The following is an 18,898-nucleotide window of genomic DNA, read 5'->3' as shown; positions in this document are numbered from 1 at the left end:
AACATGCTTCTCTGTAGAGTTGTTATTGCTTTTTCAGAAATGTTCCACAGTACGGCATTAAAGGGCCCATATGACTCTGTTTTCTGATTTGTTCTAATGTTGTTTCCTCATCACAAACAGACCAGGAGCTGTGTTTTTGTTTCATTCACACATGTTTAATGCACAAACAAATCTGCATATTTAGGCTGAGTTCTTCTCTCAAACTGAAAACACTTGTTCCACTCCACCTTGTGATGTCATCATGTGGTGATACAGGAAGTGCTCCACTGTGTTTTTAAACTCCACACACCTTCATTTCTAGAATCATTTGAATCATTTCAGCTCTGGAATTGCACAATCTCTTCTGAACTAAAGGTAAATGAGCTGTTAACTTGAAAACTACCACTTGATGACATCACAAGGTGGGGCAGAGCGTTTTAAGCTTTGTAGATGTTACAGACTAATACAAAGTTACTCAAACACGTGTCAATAAAACAAAACAGAACTCCAGGTCTGTTTTTGATGCGCTAACAACGTTGTAACATGGATTAAAGCTACAAGAGTCAGTTTTGCATAATATGTAGGATGTTTAAACTTTTCATGGTGACAAACAAGATGCCACCTGGCAGTGTTATAGGTCAGATCTGTGGAGAGGTGACCCCGCTTACAGTAAGAATGCATATTTTTTGATGTATTTTGATCAAGAAAAACATCTGTAATTGAATAAATACACGCTATCAGTAACGCAATGCTGTGGAACATTCAGGACCAAGGACATCACCAGGGAAACAAGCAGAAAAGTCGCATAGTGCACCTTTAAAGGTCCTATATTGCACAAAACTGACTCTCGCGAGATTTAAGTCATGTTCTAATGCTGTTACCTCCTCAAAAATACGCCTGGAGTTGTGTTTTGTTTCATTCACACATGTTTGAGTTATCCTAGTTTGAAATGCTCTGTTCCACCTTGTGATGTCATGAAGTGGTAGTTTTCAAGTTAACAGCTCCTTTTACCTTTAGTTCAGTAGAGATTAGAAATTCCATGGCTAAAATCATCAAAATTATTCTAGAAATGAAGGTGTGTGGAGTTTAAAAACACAGTGGAGCACTTCCTGTATTACCACATGATGACATCACAAGGTGGAACGGAGTGTTTGATTGCGTGTTATCTAAGCCCTCATGCCTTGGTCAGTGCATTGTAGAGCAGCACTGTCTCTGTACCAAACTAAGACTGGGCTGGATCAGGAACTAGACTTTTCTAACGTTTTATTTTGAAAGGATCACCGGAAGTGCAGTCTTATTTTGTTGACTGTAACTTTTCCAGCAGAGCGCGTTTGGCACAGCGTGGATTTTACGCACGTCTGACACATTTAGCCTTGAGATAAATTAAAAGGAGGAGAAGAGGAGAAGACATGGCGGCGCAGAAGAGGCGAAAGAACCGACTCTGAACGGCTCAAAGATGGAGGACGACCTGGCTTCAGAGGATGATATCTGTGAGTAAAACCCTGGTCTGTGGGATGTGTCTGTCAGCGGCTGCAGGATGTCCGTGTGCTGCACTGTGCCATTCAGGAACGGAAAGAACGAGCCAAAGAGAGCCGTTTGAGCCGGTTTATCACGGGATATTAGAAGAGACAAGTGTTTATAACAGTGTGCGTTTATTATATGAATGCACTTATATGATACTTATAGAGAAAGAGGAACGAGACTCGATTTACATAAGAGCAAGAACAAGCTTTTACCATTTCCATTTTTTTTCCATTTTTTTTTTATTTTATTTTGTTTTTTGTTTTATTTTTTTGTTTGTATTATTTATTTATTTAGGTTAATTTAATATTTTATGTGTTTATTTATTTATATTTCTACAGGATAATGCCCAATGAGACCAGACTCATGAGGCCTGTTCAAATACAGAATAATACAAACAAAACTGCTCAGGTTCATTCAAAACATTAAAAACAGGAGCAGCTGTGATTATAAATGTTTATCTCCACATTATTAAAGTGCTGCAGTGGCTGCAGTTTTTCAGACATTCAATGTTTGGAAAGTAAAATAACCAAAAGATTTTTCACCATTTCAATTCCAGAGCCACAGTTTTAAGACGAGACAATCATGGGATCTTGGATTAAAAGTTCTACTCCACCTCTGCTCTTCCACGTCTCCTCTTTCTTTCCGCTCCCCTCCCTCTCTCCTCCTCTCCTCTCCTGCCTCTGTCCTCCTCTTTCTTTCCTTCTCCTTCTCCTTCCTCTCTCGTCTCCTCTCTCTTTATCTCCCCTCCTCTTCCTCCCCTCCCGCCCTCTCTCCTCCTGTCCCTCTCTGCTCCGCTCGTCTCCTCCTCTCTTATCCTATCCCTCTCCTCTCCTGTTTCTCTTTCTTCCTCCCCCTTTCTCCCTCCTCCACTCTCTCCTCTCTCTCTATCTCTCCTCGTCTTCCTCCCTCTCCCACCAGCCTTCCTCTTGTCACTCTCTGCTCCTCTCTCTGTCTCCTCCTCTCCCCTCCTCTCCTCTTTCTCTCTCCTCGTTTCACTCCCTCTCTCCTCCCTTCCTCTCTCCTCCTCTCCTTCCTCTCTCCTCCTCTTACTCCCTCTCTCCTCCTCTCCTTCCTCTCTCCTCCTCTTACTCCCTCTCTCCTCCTCTCCTTCCTCTCTCCTCCTCTCTATTGTTCAGTTTTTAGACATAAACAATCATGAGGTCTTGCAATAAAATTTTAGACAAATTGGAAAAAAAATCCCAAGATCATTTTTTTAATGTATTTATATGTTTTTTAAATATTTCTTTACACCTTGCTTAAACATACAAAATTAAACACTTGGAGCTAAGATCAGAACATCTTCTCAGATATTTAACCAGGATCTACTTGTTTAAAATCTTATAACCACAGACTTTTATTTAAATTGACATAGCAAACCTGCTAGCGGTGATCATGAGCGCGCTAACGGCTCCATCCACTCTGGCTCCAATTCACTTTCTATTGAAAAATTCTCTGTTGCTGCTGTCAGACTCATCATTTTGGTCTTAAAATGAGGGAACATTTATTATTTATAGAACGGGAGAAAGATCCAAAAAGTCAATTTTGCAGAATGCTTCGTCTTTAAAGATAATTAATCGTAAGAAAGGATTGCATAGAAAAAAACCCATATTCTTCACACAGTAGCCGTGTCCCAATTCAACGGCCGCACTCTGCACCCGGCCGACGACGGGTGCTCTTCCATATAGCCTCCGTGGAGCGTGCGTCAACCTCGCCTAGCAACAGTGACTGCTGCTTTTTATTCAGATTTAACAGTTTCCCGTAGCACTGTTATAGGTGAGGGAAACCAGTATTTAAAAGTGTATTCCGTAGCGGCCGTGGACTCCATTTTCTCCCGTAGAAGAAGTGACACATGATGCATGATGGGATATAGAAGAGCGCAAAGTCTGCTCGGATGTTTCCTTCATTTACAGCCGGTCTCCGTGGAAACGCAGGGCACATTTGTCGGCCGCTTTCTTAAAATGTTTTACATACATGATCCTGGGTTTTTTATATCACTATTGTGTCTGTAAATCAAGATATGAACATTAATAACAGACAAATCAGGCGCCTTCTTTCCCCGAGGTTGCTCCTGTTAGCGTTAGCAACAGGTTTGATTGACAGCGTTGCTAAGGGTCTGCTCCTCTCTAATTGGCTCTTTGGTTGCTATGTTACTCGCAGGCAGAATTCCTAATATAGAATTTACACAGTTTATGTTTATATAACCATCATCTGTGTGAACGTTAGTCCGAACGTGACGCCGTGGCTCATGTGTCTGTGTGTTTGTCGTCAGTGCTGTGCTCGGAGAAGCAGTTTCACGACGCAGCCAAGAGGAACGACACCAAGAAGATGGAAGAGCTCATCAAGAAGGGCGTCGACCCCAAGGCCAAGAACAAAGTAAATATGAAGACGTCATGACTCGATCTGGACACACCCGCTCAGCCAGTGTGTTTTTGTCTTTAAGTTTATGACTTTCTACATTCTTTATGCACAAAGAAGCCCTCGAATATATGACGCAAGATATATATCGAATTATGCAGCAAAGAGTAAAAGATAACATTTTTTACTACATAATTCCATACATCTTTCTTCATATATTTGATGTGTTTTGCGTGTATAGAAAATGTAAAAAGTGGTAAAAATAAATAAAAACACTGGCTGAGAGGGTGTGTCCAAACGTTTGCCTGGTCCTGTAGTTTAACAAGAGTTTTACAAACCACATCAGTTCTGCGTAAACTGGCTGAGATGGGCCTTGGACCAGAGGCGTGGGAGGTTGTACTTAAGTATATTCTTGTTTATATAAGACAAGACTAAACATATAAGTTATACGGAAGTTCTAGAGTTAGACAAACAGATTGCAAAATACATGGGACCTCTTCAGACATGTTTTTGATGAAGAACAGTGTTATAAATAAATCTCCCCTATTTAAAGTGTATCCACCTTGATCAGACCTGGATTTAAAGTAAAACTACATTAAATACCAAGGTAAATGTGTCAATATATATTTTAAAGCATCAATACAGAGCTGTTTTTTTGTTTTATTTTTGCCAAGAATATTTTTATTTTTGTATTTTTATATTTATATATATATATATATATATATATATATATATATATATATATATATATATATAAAATATACAAAAATAATATATATATATATATATATATATATATATATATATATATATATATAAAATATACAATATATATATATATATATATAAAATTTTTTGTATATTTTTATTTTTTTATTATTTTTTGGGCGAATTTTCAGTTTTATTTGCTTAATTCAATACATCTGTTAGGAAAATGTGTGTACTTAGTAATGTAAAATGGGGGCAGCCTACAAACCCGAGACAAACCAACTGCTTATATTAAAAGTTCTTTATTACACAAAAAGGGATGGTGATATATTTGCTGTTTGGACTCGTTTATAATTTACTGTGTCACTTTTAGAGCCCCCGCGACCCGGCCCCGGATAAGTGGAAGAAAATGGATGGATGGACTTTTAGAGCTCACTTCAGTTGCATAAAATCGGGGTCGAAACTTTCAGCCATGTTATATTTACTGGTTAGGAGCTGCTAAACCAAACCTGTTGCTAACTCTAGCGGGAAAAAAGGCGCTTGATTTGTCTGTTATTAAAGTTCATATCTTGATTTACAGACACAGTAGTGAAATAAAAACCCCAGGATCATGTAGAGTGGGTTAATACGAATATTTAAGACCAAAATGACGAGTCTGACAGCCGCAGGTACAGAGAGAGGGGACAAATTTTTTTAATAAACAAAAAATAAACTCAAAATAACAAAAAAAAAAAGAAAATAATCTAAAAAGAAACCCTCAAAATAACAAAACACATTTATAACAAAAATAACAAAAAAAAACAACTCTCAAAATAATTTTTTTTTAAAAAAAACCTAAAAAAAACAACTAAAAAAACAAAAAAAACAACAACAAACAACTTACAAAATAAACTTAAAATAACAACAAAAAAAAAAAAAAAAAGAACCCCATGTGGAGCGGGTTAATACGAACATTTAAGATCAAAATGACGAGTCTGACGGCAGCAGGTACAGAGAGAGGAGACATAGTTTTTCAATAGAAAGTGAATTGGAGCCAGAGTTGATGGAGCTGGAAGTGCATCCATGTATTTTATTTATTTATTTGGGACAATGCTAATAATCAGACATGATACAACATGAATATAAACACACTGGATTGTAGCCAAAAGTATCATTTCCATCTATTGTCCAAAGTCACAAAAGGACCAAAATAAAAATTGCACATTTTACACATTGTGCAGATCCCTTAATTGCACCATACAAAATATTGCACATTCCATTCATGCTCACTTCCTGTTTGGAACGCAGCGGTTAGCAGGTTAGCTATGTCCATTTACATAAACAGTCTACGGGCCAGACACTGTCGCTGTTGTTTCCGTGTCTTTAACTCTTTCTGTCCCTCTGTGTCTCAGGTCGATCGTAAACCTCTGCACTGGGCGGCCGGAGCTGGGAGTGAAGACGCCATGAAGTTCCTCCTTCAACACGACACCGACGTGGACGAGCAGGACTCTGTACGTTCGACCGTTAAAACAGTTATGTCACAGTGAAACACGACCCTTTTCCAGACGATACTTCACAACACACTGAGGCTACTGTAAACCCCTTCACCACACATTCATTGACTGATTAGAACGACTTAAAAGTGCTCTACTTTTCAAGTGGAGGGTCTGCCACCTGCTCGTCTCTGTGGAATGTTCCGCAGTATGGCATTAAACTTATCTATCTCCTTGGTCTTAAAGGTCCTGTATTAAACGGACTCTTGTAGCTTTAAGTCATGTTAGAACGTTGTTAGCAGCATCAATAACACACCTGGAGTTGTGTTTTGTTTCATTCACACATGTTTGAGTAACACTTTATTATTAGTCTGCTACATCTACAAAGCTCAAAACGCTCTGTTCCACCTTGTGATGTCACAAAGTGGTAGTTTTCAAGTTAACAGCTCCTTTTACCTTTAGTTCAGTAGAGATCGGCAATTCCAGAGCTGAAATGATCCAAATGATTCTAGAAATGAAGGTGTGTGGAGTTTAAAAACACAGTGTAGCACTTCCTGTATCACCACATGATGACATCACAAGGTGGAACAGTGTTTTAAACATGTGTGAATGAAAAAAACACAACGAAACAATATTAGAACAGAGATATAAAAACACCTGTAGCTGATTTAAATTTAAGATTGATAAGTTTAATATCATGTGGAAAAGCAAAAATATCTCCACGGAAACCAGCAGATGGCAGATATCCCAGACCAGACCAGAAAAGTTACTTCGTGCACCTTTAATTCTTCCGTTTCTTGTTAGAATGCTATTTGTGTCAGTCCAAAGTCCACTTCTATTTGTGTTTTATGTCGTTTCACATCTGTCTCCTCAGTACGGGATGAACCCTCTGCTCCTCGCCTCTTGGTTTGGGCACCTCAAAGTCCTGCAGATTCTAGTGTCGTGTGGAGCCAAACTGAACTGTGAAAACAAAGTAAGTTTCACGATTAAAGAGGAGATATTTACTTCTATGTCGTATTAAAGAGGAGGTATTTTACTTCTATGGGGTATTAACTGGAACACATAACATATTTAGATCTCCATGTCACTTTTTATTGTTTTGAAAATGCGATATTCGCCCAAAACTATGTATAAAAGGTTTCATTAGTTTCCCTTTCATTTCTTACACTCTCCGTGCTGCCCTTGTGCCCCTTCAGAGCACTAACCAAAAGCGTTTTTCCCCATTTCAATTCTAGTGCAGCCAGTTTTTAGATCTTGGATTCAAAGTTCTTCTCCACCTCTGCTCTTCCCCCTCTCCCTAATGGTCCTCTTTCTGTCTCCTCCTTCCTCCCTTTCTTCTCCTATTCTCTTTCTCTTCCCTCTCTCTCCTTTCCCTCTATCCTCCTCCTTCCCTTTCTCTCCCTCTCTCCTCTTGTCCCTTTTCCTCTCCTCTCTTTGTCTCCTCTCTCACCCTGTCCATCTCTCCTCCTCACTCCCTCTCTCCTCCTCTCCTCTTTTTCCCTTCCTTTTTCCTTTTGGTAATAAAAAGGTAATGTCCTGGCCACGTGGGAGCATGGGTGACGTAGGCTTGTGGGCGGAGTCTTGTACAGGTTCGTACAGCTAACCGTAAGGAGGGATTGAATTTGTGTGGATGACAGTGGCTCAGTTGGTAGAGCGTTTTGTCCACTGATCTGAAGGTTGGCGGTTTATGTTGGTGAACGTGAGTGTGAATGTGTGAGTGAATGTGAGTGTGAGAATATGTGAGTGAATGTGTGAGTGAATGTGTGAGTGAGAATATGTGAGTGAATGTGTGAGTGAATGTGTGAGTGAGAATATGTGAGTGAACGTGAGTGAGAATATGTGAGTGAACGTGAGTGTGAATATGTGAGTGAACGTGAGTGTGAATATGTGAGTGAACGTGAGTGTGAATATGTGAGTGAACGTGAGTGTGAATATGTGAGTGAATGTGAGTGTGAATGTGAGTGTGAATGTGTGAGTGAACGTGAATGTGTGAGTGAGAATGTGAGTGTGAATGTGTGAGTGAACGTGAGTGTGAATGTGTGAGTGAGAATGTGAGTGAATGTGTGAGTGAATGTGTGAGTGAATGTGAGTGTGAATGTGTGAGTGAACGTGAGTATGAATGTGTGAGTGAATGTGAGTGTGAATGTGAGTGAATGTGTGAGTGAGAATATTTGAGTGACCGTGAGTGTGAATGTGTGAGTGAATGTGTGAGTGAATGTGTGAGTGAACGTGAGTGTGAATGTGTGAGTGAATGTGTGAGTGAACGTGAGTGTGAACGTGTGAGTGAATGTGTGAGTGAATGTGTGAGTGAACGCGAGTGTGAATGCGAGTGTGAATGTGTGAGTGAATGTGTGAGTGAACGCGAGTGTTAATGTGTGAGTGAACGCGAGTGTTAATGTGTGAGTGAACGCGAGTGTTAATGTGTGAGTGAACGTGAGTGTGAATGTGAACGTGAGTGTGAATGTGTGAGTGAGAATATGTGAGTGAATGTGTGAGTGAACGTGAGTATGAATGTGTGAGTGAATGTGTGAGTGAATGTGTGAGTGAATGTGTGAGTGAACGTGTGAGTGAACGTGTGAGTGAATGTGAGTGTGAACGTGAGTGTGAATTTGTGAGTGAACGTGAGTGTGAATGTGAGTGTTAATGTGTGAATGAATGTGTGATTGAATGTGTGAGTGAACGTGTGAGTGAACGTGTGAGTGAACGTGAGTGTGAACGTGAGTGTGAACGTGTGAGTGAATGTGTGAATGTGTGAGTGAATGGGTGAGCGGTTCCTTGATGTAAAGTGCTTTGAGTTCTGTAGGGGCCCAGTGAGAGATCTCTAGATTACTCAAACATGCATGGATGACTCTAAAACCTCTTCAGACATGTTTTTTGATGAGGAAACAACATTATAACTTGCTTGATTTTGCATAATACCCTCTCAAGAAAATTTAACTTAAGAAAATATTGTATATAAAAACTCTTCTTCACACAATGATCTCCGTTGTGTTTTCAGGACGGTCTGAGCATGCTCCACTGTGCGGCGCAGAGGGGTCACGTCCACATCCTGGAGTTCATTATGGAAGATCTGGAAGGAATTCAGCTCGACCACAGCAACAAGGTGCAAAGGAGCTGGTCAATCCACACTGTGCAGAGGGTTTTGCTTCGTGTTATAGGCACCATTTTCAGGACTTTTCTCCATTCATAAGATATAATATTTAGTTTCAAGTTGTCAGTAGGCTCTGTGCACAGTAGCACGCTAGCTAGCTCACTGTGTCTTAAACAGACTGTGTAAAGAAGTGGACTAAGGGATCACAATATATTTTTATACAAAACAATAAAAATGAACCTGAATATTACATTTGCATATTTTTTATTTTATTTTCTATTTATATATTTTATTATTATTATTATTATTATTATTATTATTATTATTATTATTATTATTATTATTATTATTGTCGTTATGTTATTATTTTACTTTATTTTATGATAATATTTTTTAATTTAGCATATTTCAGTATTTACAACAAACTGAAATAATTAGTACCTGTGCTGTTGGTGTGGTCAGTGTGTTTTCAGCTGTCATAGTCATGGAGAAAAATATATATTTAAAAAATAAAAAGTACGGGAGCGATGGTTAAACGTGTACTCATGTGTACTAATATTTGTTGTACTTATTACTTCTTCAGTCTGGAAAAACTGCTCTGCACCTCGCTGCCGAACAGGGACAACTTGAAGTGGTGGATTTTCTGATCGGAATGGGCTGCAGACATGGACTGAAGGACAAGGTACAATGTGACTCCATTTAAACATTGTGTCTTTATGGTTCTCATCTCTGTGTTATAATTTACACATTTTAAATCACAATATTCATCTAAAACGACTTCATCAAAGAAACAAATCCAATGGGAGCTGACGTTGGAGTCCTACGAGTATCACCGATTAAGAAAATAAAACTGGAAAAGGAAGTTTCTGTGGCTAAACAAATCCTAAAATAGCAGGCTAATTCACAGGTCAGATCAGTGGAAAGGCAAGCTCATTCAAGCAAGGCAAGGTTATTTGTACAGCATAATTCATACACAAAGTAATTCAAAGTGTTTTACAGAATAAGAAAGACATTAAAATCACAATACAACAAATCAAAACATACATAACCATCTTTAAGGACGTCTCACATCGTCTTTGTAAGAAAGTATTTTTTTCAAGGCAGTAAAAACACATTTTATTCTTGTAAAATTACGACTTTAATGTTGAAATGTTGCGACTTTATTGTTAATCTCGTAGCACCTGCATTCTTTTTTTTTTTTTTAAGTGACCCTTATACTCCGCCGTAGGAAAGAAAAGGTACACAGAATACTTAATGAGACTGAAAATATTGTTCTTTCTACTGTATATTGAACGATTATTATAGTGATTATGGTGACAGGCGTCGGAAACAGTGTTGAACGTGTTTGTTTTTTAGGATGAAAACACAGCGATGCATTTAGCAGCGAAACACGGCCACAGCGATGTCCTGCACAAACTGACAGAGATGGGCCTGGACGTGGATGACAGGAACATCGTGAGTGTCAATGTTCAATATATGTACATGTACAGAGCAGTGTAATCCCTCGTTTGTCCAGCAGGGGTCCAAGTAGAACATTTAAACTGAACTGAGTTGAAATTTAAAATGAAAATGATTTCAGGATGTGTCGAAACATCTTGATTTCAAACGTAATGTGGTTTCCTCATCACAAACAGACCTGGAGTTGTGTTTTGTTTCATTCACACATGTTTAAGTTTAAGTTCTTCTGTCAAAATAAAAACACTTTGTTCCACCTTGTGATGTCATCATGTGGTATTACAGCAAGTGCTCAACTGTGGTTTTAAAGTCCACACACCTTCATTTCTTGAATCATTAAGATACAATAAGATAAGATCTGCCTTTATTAGTCCCACAGTGGGGAAATTCCAGTATTGCACCACACAGTTAAAGAACAGAAGGGAAATGGTACATGCAATAAAACAAGATAATAGATAAACAGCTTAAAATAATAAAAAAAAATAGACTCTAATGTAACATCTCCGTAAAGTGACTTGAGTATTGCACATTTGGATGATTTCAGTCCTGGAATTGTCAATCTCTACTGAACTAAAGGTAAAAGGAGCTGTCAACTTGAAAACTACCACTTCATGACATCACAAGGTGGAACAGAGCGTTTTGAGTTTTGGAGATGTAGACAGACTGATAATAAAGTGTTACTCAAACATGTATGAATGAAACAAAAAACAAATCCAGGTCTGTTTTTGAGGAGGTAACAGCATTATAACATGGATTAAAGCTCACAAGAGTCAAGTTTGCATAATACGGAACCTTTAAATAAATGAAATAACCTGTAATTGTGTTTTAGGACGGGTTGACGCCGCTGCACTTTGCCGCTGATGGAGGCCACTCTCTGTGTGTGCGGCTCCTCATAGAGTCCGACTGCAACATCAACGCTCTCACCAATGTAACTACTACTGCTTTATTAATGGTTAATTGCTATGGCAACAGTCCCACAAATCTCCTGCTTCTGGGAGTGTAGCTGAATTTTATTTTTTGCAGAAAAACAGAAACGCTCTGCACTTTGTGGCTGAACGCGGCTGGGATCGAGAGGCCGGTTTATTGATCGAGGCTGGGATCAATATCGATGCTGTGGACAATGTGAGTTTAAATGAAAAATGTAACTTAAACCAGCAAAAATATAATGGATTTAGATCAGTCCTATTGAGCTTGTGTCTCTACAGTTCTCATCTCTAACCCCTGTGGATCATTATGCTATACTTTGCACATTTTTAAATCAGAATATTCATCTAAAACAACTTAATAAAAGAAACAAGTCCAGTAGGAGCCGATGTCGTCGTAAACGTCATCACAACAAAGCACCGCATGCTGTTGGCGCCCCCATGGACAGATGCACATCACACTAGAGCACACGACGCTGCCGAATCCTACGAGTATCAACGATTAAGAAAATAAAACTGGAGAAGCAAGTGCGCACGTCACAGTGGGCGTGTCACAGTGGAGGTGAAAACGGGGATAAATTGGCAAAATGGCATCTTGAAAATAGTGGATTAAAGATTAAACTCAAACATGAATCACTTCAAATACAACTTCAGAGGCTCAACGAGAAGAAACAACTAGAACATGATTAAAGATCTGAAGAGTCAAGTTTGCAGAACAGGTCTGATTGAATCTGAATTCTGTCCAACAGCAGAACACCTCCCCTCTCCACCTGTCTGTGTCCCACAATCACACTGAGGTGGCTCGGACCCTCATCGCCGCAGGATGTGACCTCGACATCACTGATAATGTGAGTTTGAATGTGCCTGTGCTGTATGCATTTTTTATAACTTATTTATTTATTCATTTATTTTTAAATTTTATTTTTATTTTATTTATATATATATGGGTTTTTTTAATGGCAATTTCCCATCACCTTAAATCAGTCCATCAATATAACTTGATTTTAAACATCACTGAGCTGCAGAAATATTTTTACTATTATCTTTGAGGTATTTTTATTTTACTTCAAGGTGCATTGTGTAACTTTTGTGTAGAGGGTATATAATTTGCTTGCATCCATGGAGATACGTTTTGATTTGCCTAGAATATTCCTCTATATGGCTCTATACTTATCTGTCTCCATGGAGATGAGCAATGCCATCAAAACAAGTTACAGATAAGATCTATGCAGAGACAACCTCAGCCCTTGGGAAGAATGTTTGTTATTTAAAGTATTTTTAATAACACATATCTATATCAAGCATGAAATAAATTACAGTTAATATTAGAAAGAAGAGATTCACAGTGCAGTTTTTTGGACTCCCATTCAGCCGCCGTGTTCCAAACAGGAAGTGGTCATGTGCGCGCTTCCGGCTCCATCGACTCTGGCTCCAATTCACTTTCTCTGTGAATAACAGACAAATTCCCGAGGTCGTTCCTGCTAGCTTTAGAAACAGGTTTGATTGGCAGCGTTGCTATGCGCCCGCCCCCTGCCGAACCAGCAGGAGTTACCTCGTTGAAAGAAGGTGCCTGATTTGTCTGTTATTAATGTTCTTACCTTGATTTACAAACACAATAGTGAAATAAAAACCCCAGGATCATGTAGAGCGGGTTAATGTGAACATTTAAGACAGCAGGTACAGAGAGAGGACACAGTTTAACACAGAAAGTGAATTGGAGCCAAAGTCGATTGAGCTGGAAGTGCACATGATCACTTCCTGTTTGGAATGTGGCGGCTAGCAGGTTAGCTATGTCCATTTAGAAAAATCTTCCATATCATCGCCGACACCAGTATTGTATCGGCACATCCCTAATCTTCATTTCTTTCATTTAATATGTTTATTTATTTGAGTATAAATCTCTCATTCACAGCGACAGCAGACGGCTTTGCACATCGCAGCTGAAAACGGCTCCCAGGACTTGGCGGAAATGATGCTGATTTCTGGAGTTAACCTGAATTTAACCGACAAAGTGAGTTTTATATTTTTATTGTTACAAAAGTTTACAGCGGTTGATTATTTGGCCGGGAGGAGGCCCCGGGGCAGATCCAGGACACACTGGAAGCACTATGTCTCTGGGCTAGCTTGGGGACGCCCTGGGGTCTCACCGGAGGACATGTCTGGGGTGAGGGAAGTCTGGGAGTCTCTGCTTAGACTGCTGCCCCAGAAAAGTGAAAGAAATGGATAGATGCTTGTTTTTTAAAAATATTTTCTGACGTTTCTCGCTGTTTTCTGATCGTCCCAACAGCAGGGTAAGTCGTGTGTGGAGGTGGCGTCCAGAGCCAACCACGTGGCCCTGGTGGACATGATCATCAAAGCAGATCGTTTTTACAAATGGGAGAAGGTGGGTCTTTGTTTAATCCAGAGAAATGTGTAGATCATTGCACTGCTGCTGCTGCTGCTGGCGCCCTCTAGTGACACCAGTGTAAAGTGTGAGGAGGGATGACAGGTGGAAACGCTGCACCTTGGCCTGTTTCAAAAATCATTGTATCATCATGAGCGTTTTTTTACTTTCAATTTTTATTTTATTTCACAAAACCAAGTTGCAGCAGCTCTACAGTTTTGTTGCTTCTTTAGTGAAAGTAAACTCATTTATGTAAAGTTTAATCATCATTATCGAAAAATCTGAAACAGTTTGTACAGGTTGTGGTTTTACAGTTATGATGGTGTTTTTTTTTTTACTGCTCTCCCCCTTCCTCTTTTCTCTCTCTCTCTTTCTCTCTTTACTCTATGTTCACTCTTCCTCCCTCCCACCCTTTCCCCACCTCGTCTCTCCCTCTCTCTTCTGTCCCTCCCTCTGTCCTCCTCCTCTCTCCCACCCTTTCTTTTCTCTTGTTTCCTATTTCCCACCCTTTGTCTCCTCACTATTCACTCTTTCCCCACCTTTTCTCTCCCTCTCTCATGTTTCTCTTACCTCCCTCTCACTCTGACTCCTCCGCCTCTCCTCTATGCCCTCTCTTACATCTCTTCTCTCCCTCCCTCATATCTCCCCTCTTCCTCCCTCTTTTCTCTCTCCTCTCTCTCTCTCTCTCCACCTCTTCTCTCCCTCTTCCTCCCTCTTTTCTCTCCTCTCCCCCTCCCTCTCTTCTCTCTCGCTCTCCCCCCCTCTCCTTTCTCCTCCTCCTCTCTCTCCTGCCTGTGCCTGTCTCTCTTCTCTCCCCCTCTCCCTCCCTCTCCTCTCTTCTCCCCCTTCTCTCCCTCTTTTCTCTCCTCTCTCTCCATCTCTTCTCTCCCTCTTCCTCCCTCTTTTCTTTCCTCTCTGCCCTCCCTCTCTCCTCTCCTCCCTCTCTCCTCTCTTCTCTGCTGTAGGACCAAGTGAGTGTAGATCCAGACTGGTGCCTGTGTCGTCCTCTGTCATTCAAACAGGACAGGAGCTCAGAGACGCAGCACATCCGCTCTGTGCTGTGGGGTTTGTCCAGCAGACGTCTGTGCAGAGGAGAGTGGAGACTGCTGGCCCAACACTGGAGCTTTACAGATGCTCACATACGGGCCATAGAGCACCAGTGGACCGGTAATAAATATATATATATATATATATATATATATATATATATATATATATATATATATATATATATATATATATATATATATATATATATATATATATATATATATATACACTACACACTACACATGTATATACAGCCATAGAGCACAGGACAGGTACTGTATATACACATACAGATCAATGGAGAAAAAACTCTTTTTTTTCTTTGCTACATAATTCCGCATCTTGCCTCACACAGGTGATGTTGTCTGTGTGTATATAACATGTTGAAAGTAAAAAATAAAGAGGAAAATGCATTGAAAAAGTCGTGTGTCTTTAGGGATGAAGAGTTACAAAGAGCACGGACACAGGATGCTGCTGATCTGGCTCCACGGCGTCGTGACGGCGGGAGACAACCCCGTCAAAGGCCTGTACGAGGGGCTCGTGGAGATACAGCGCACGGATTTAGCAGGTGAGCTGTGTCCGAATGTCTCCTCCATCCCCTCACCCCCCACTCACTGTAGAGGACTTTGTAGAGACTCATTCAGACACACAGCTTGCTACGTTCTGGTCATGTGACACTGGCATCTGGGTGAAAAAAAGGCTAAACTCTGATAAAACTTGATTTCTGTCATAAATAATGATCAGATCCAAGTTTCTTTGGACTAATAATAACAATACAAGTTTTTGTCCAGATGGATCTCACCCAAACAGATTGGATTATTCAGCTTTTTGTCTGAGATGTGGAAATTCTCGCATTTTTAACAGCTCGAGCTAATCTACGCGGCTGACGCTAGCAACTTCACACAGCAACGGTTTACTTAATAGTTGTTTATTTATAATCAGCGATGAACAGTGTGATAAACCAGCGCTTCTATCCAGGGGAGTCGACGGGGGGGACACAGGGCTGTGTTGTCCCGGGCCACAGCATTAATAGGAGTTCTTCCTATTATTTAATATTAGAGGGGGGCCCATGTGAGTGCTCCTGCCCCAGGCCCTCAAAATGTCTGGGCCTGCTTCTGTCTGTGTTGTGTCCAGTTAAAGACCTGTCGCCGCACTGTTTTTTGTTTTTTTTCCAACTCTTGCAATGCATTGTGGTTTGTATTGACCAGTCTAGTGACCAGCGCTGGTCACTACTTTTCAAGGTGCATTGTGGGAAATTGAGTGCACTACATTTTCACCAACTGGTCACTCGGACACCTCAAAATACTGATTCATATACACTTGAAAATTGACTCTAAATTTGCTGTTGTTGTGAATTTTAAGCCATGTTAGAATGCTAGCTCCTCAAAAACAGACCTGGAGTTATGTTTTTTTTTTCTTTATTATTAGTCTGTCTACATCTCCAAAGCTCAAAATGCTCTGTTCCACCTTGTGATGTCATCGAGTGGTAGTTTTCAAGTGAACAGCTCCTTTTACCTTTAGTTCAGTAGAAATGGGCAATTCCAGGGCTGAAATGATCCAGATAATTCTAGAAATTAAGGTGTGTGGAGTTTAAAAACACAGTGGAGCACTTCCTGAGTGTTTTCCGTTTGAGAGAAGAGCTCAGTCTAAATATGCAGGGTTTGTGTGTTCATTCTCTTTCAGAGTCTGTGCGACAAAAGGCCAACGCAGACACTAGCTCTCCCAAAAAGTGCTCCACCATGTGACCAACGCTAACACTAACTGCAGGAGAAACAAACGGACCAACAACAAATGGACCCATTTACACGACTGTGAGGTGAACGGTTCATCTCAAAATCCACAGCCCTGCGACACACTACAGGCTGTGGACAAAAAGCACAAATAACTTTTTAAGCACATTTCATTGCTGCGGTGTAAAAACTGGACTTTTATGGATTATTGGTTCAATTCCTCCAGCTACAACAGTGAGTAGTGCCCTCCTTTAGCAAGACACTTCCCTCACTCGCCTAAATAAGTTAGTGTGAGTGATGATTGGCGGGTGCAGACATCAAAGATGCAAAATGGCCGCCGCGTTTTTGTCAGTTTGTCCCGGGGCAGCTGAGTTTGTCTCTGGTCGATGGAAAAAGAGCTAAGTAGCACCGCTGTATTCAGATAAAATGTAAACAAAAGTAAATATTGATAATTTGCAGCTGATCATCAACATTCCCTCGGGGTGTGATGCTAACTGTAAGCACTTCTGTGTCTGAAGCTCTGTTACTCAAGTTAGACTTTAATCTGAGCTTTGTTTTAACACAATCTGACCAGAAAGAACTGACTTTACCGGGCTACAACAGGTGAGTTTTGAGCTGTTAAACACGTCTCTCACAGATAACATTAGTCAAAAGCTAGCATTAGCATTAGCATTAGCCAACAGTTTTTCAGTTAGTCACTCTCACATTTTTCTTAAATTCCTCCTAAACAGGACCATGAACACTCGGATTAATCACAGGCTCCTGAAAATGTCCTCCTTAAGTTCATCTTGTATTTTTTTTTTCTTAAATCGTATTAGCAGTATTTGCTAATCACATGGAAAAAAAAAAAAAATCTACTTAAGTAAAAGTATTTAACTACCTTGAGAGTAAAAAGTAAAAGTATTTCACACAAGTATTGTTCATTTGTAAATTATATTAATAAAAAAATGAGACATATTTTGTTCAACAGTAACAATATGAATCCATTTCTTATTTTTTCTTCTGATTTTTGTGTTTATTTTTGTTTTGCTCAAAGCTGAAGCTTGAACTTGAAAAGTTAGTCAGGACGTTTCCATGAACATGGTAAAAATAACCCCTCAAATCAAGTACTTTTTACTTTTCAGTCCAGTTCAAAAATGTAGTGGAGTAGAAAGTACAGATACTGCTCTCAAATGTACTCAAGTAAAAGTAAAAAGTATTCACTGTAAAATGGACTTAAGTAAAGTACAGATACTTAAAATTTATACCTAAGTGCTTTACTACTTTTACGTCGTTACCTTCCACTGCTGCTTTTGCTTTTGCCTAACATCTGTTTGATTAAGCAGAGATTACGCTCATGGCTTAGTCTGTGCCTCCCTCTTATTTGTGCTGTTCTTCTTGGGCAGCTCTGTAAATACGACAGACTCACACCTTTGTTTGATGAGACATAAAAAGCACACGTCACAAAACCAGCGTCTTCACCACCGAGCTCCTTCTGCCCCTAATCCACAGGGTTTACACCTACAGCACTTAAAAACGTTTGTCTATCGTCTGTGTCGTTATATCCTGTTTAAATTAAAGCTCTTTCTCATGTTTATAAAGTCCTATATTACACAAAATGTACTCTTGTAGCTTTAATCCTTGTTAGAGCATTGTTAGCACATCAAAAACAGACATTAGAATTAAAACATTAGAAAACGGCATAATATGGGCGTTTTAAACTTTACCAAATTAGCACAATACTGAATATATATGAATAATTAAAATTTTAAAGCAATATTGTCATAATTAGGGCTACTCTAAGTTTATCTTGTCGCCGTTTTTGACATAGAAACAGCAAACATTATGCAGTTGCTGTCATACTTATGTCTGGCACTATAATGTACAGCAGTGTTGCATGGGACTTGTTTGGCATGAAAGAAATGAATTACAGATACAGTATTGTTCACATGTTTTTTGTAAATATACAGAAATAGACTATATTTGTATAAAGACATGGTTTCATATGGTAAATTTCTGTCAGCTGCTGCAAAAATCTATGTTTTGTGTTTGCATGTGGAAACACTGGATGCCTTTGTCCTGCCTATAACTGATCTCAAAATGCAATAATTTATGTGTGTGCAAAGCAAAAACGGATGCATGTGCTGTTTAAACGCCAATAAACTTAAATGTCCAAAGACCAAATAAACGCTAAGGAAATATTTGAACAATACAATGAGGTGTGTTTTGGTTTGAGTTCATCTTATGGT

General features: G+C 39.6%; 1 protein-coding gene across 1 annotated transcript; it reads left to right on the top strand.

Moving 5' to 3' along the window:
• The first annotated feature begins 1,301 nt into the window (after positions 1 to 1,301).
• Positions 1,302 to 18,862, top strand: ankdd1a (ankyrin repeat and death domain containing 1A). The gene is made up of 15 exons (XM_033988177.2): positions 1,302 to 1,469; positions 3,773 to 3,876; positions 5,958 to 6,056; positions 6,913 to 7,011; positions 9,037 to 9,141; positions 9,713 to 9,811; positions 10,486 to 10,584; positions 11,414 to 11,512; positions 11,608 to 11,706; positions 12,257 to 12,355; positions 13,420 to 13,518; positions 13,795 to 13,890; positions 14,856 to 15,057; positions 15,377 to 15,508; positions 16,624 to 18,862. The coding sequence occupies exons 1-15, from the start codon at positions 1,436 to 1,438 to the stop codon at positions 16,683 to 16,685; spliced, it is 1,527 nt and encodes a 508-aa protein (XP_033844068.1). The 5' UTR covers positions 1,302 to 1,435; the 3' UTR covers positions 16,686 to 18,862.
• The last annotated feature ends 36 nt before the right edge of the window (positions 18,863 to 18,898 follow it).

The sequence above is a fragment of the Periophthalmus magnuspinnatus genome, chromosome 3 (genome assembly GCF_009829125.3).
Source record: "Periophthalmus magnuspinnatus isolate fPerMag1 chromosome 3, fPerMag1.2.pri, whole genome shotgun sequence".
In the NCBI taxonomy this organism is placed as follows: domain Eukaryota; kingdom Metazoa; phylum Chordata; class Actinopteri; order Gobiiformes; family Gobiidae; genus Periophthalmus; species Periophthalmus magnuspinnatus.
This window is presented reverse-complemented; position numbering and strand designations above follow the sequence as displayed.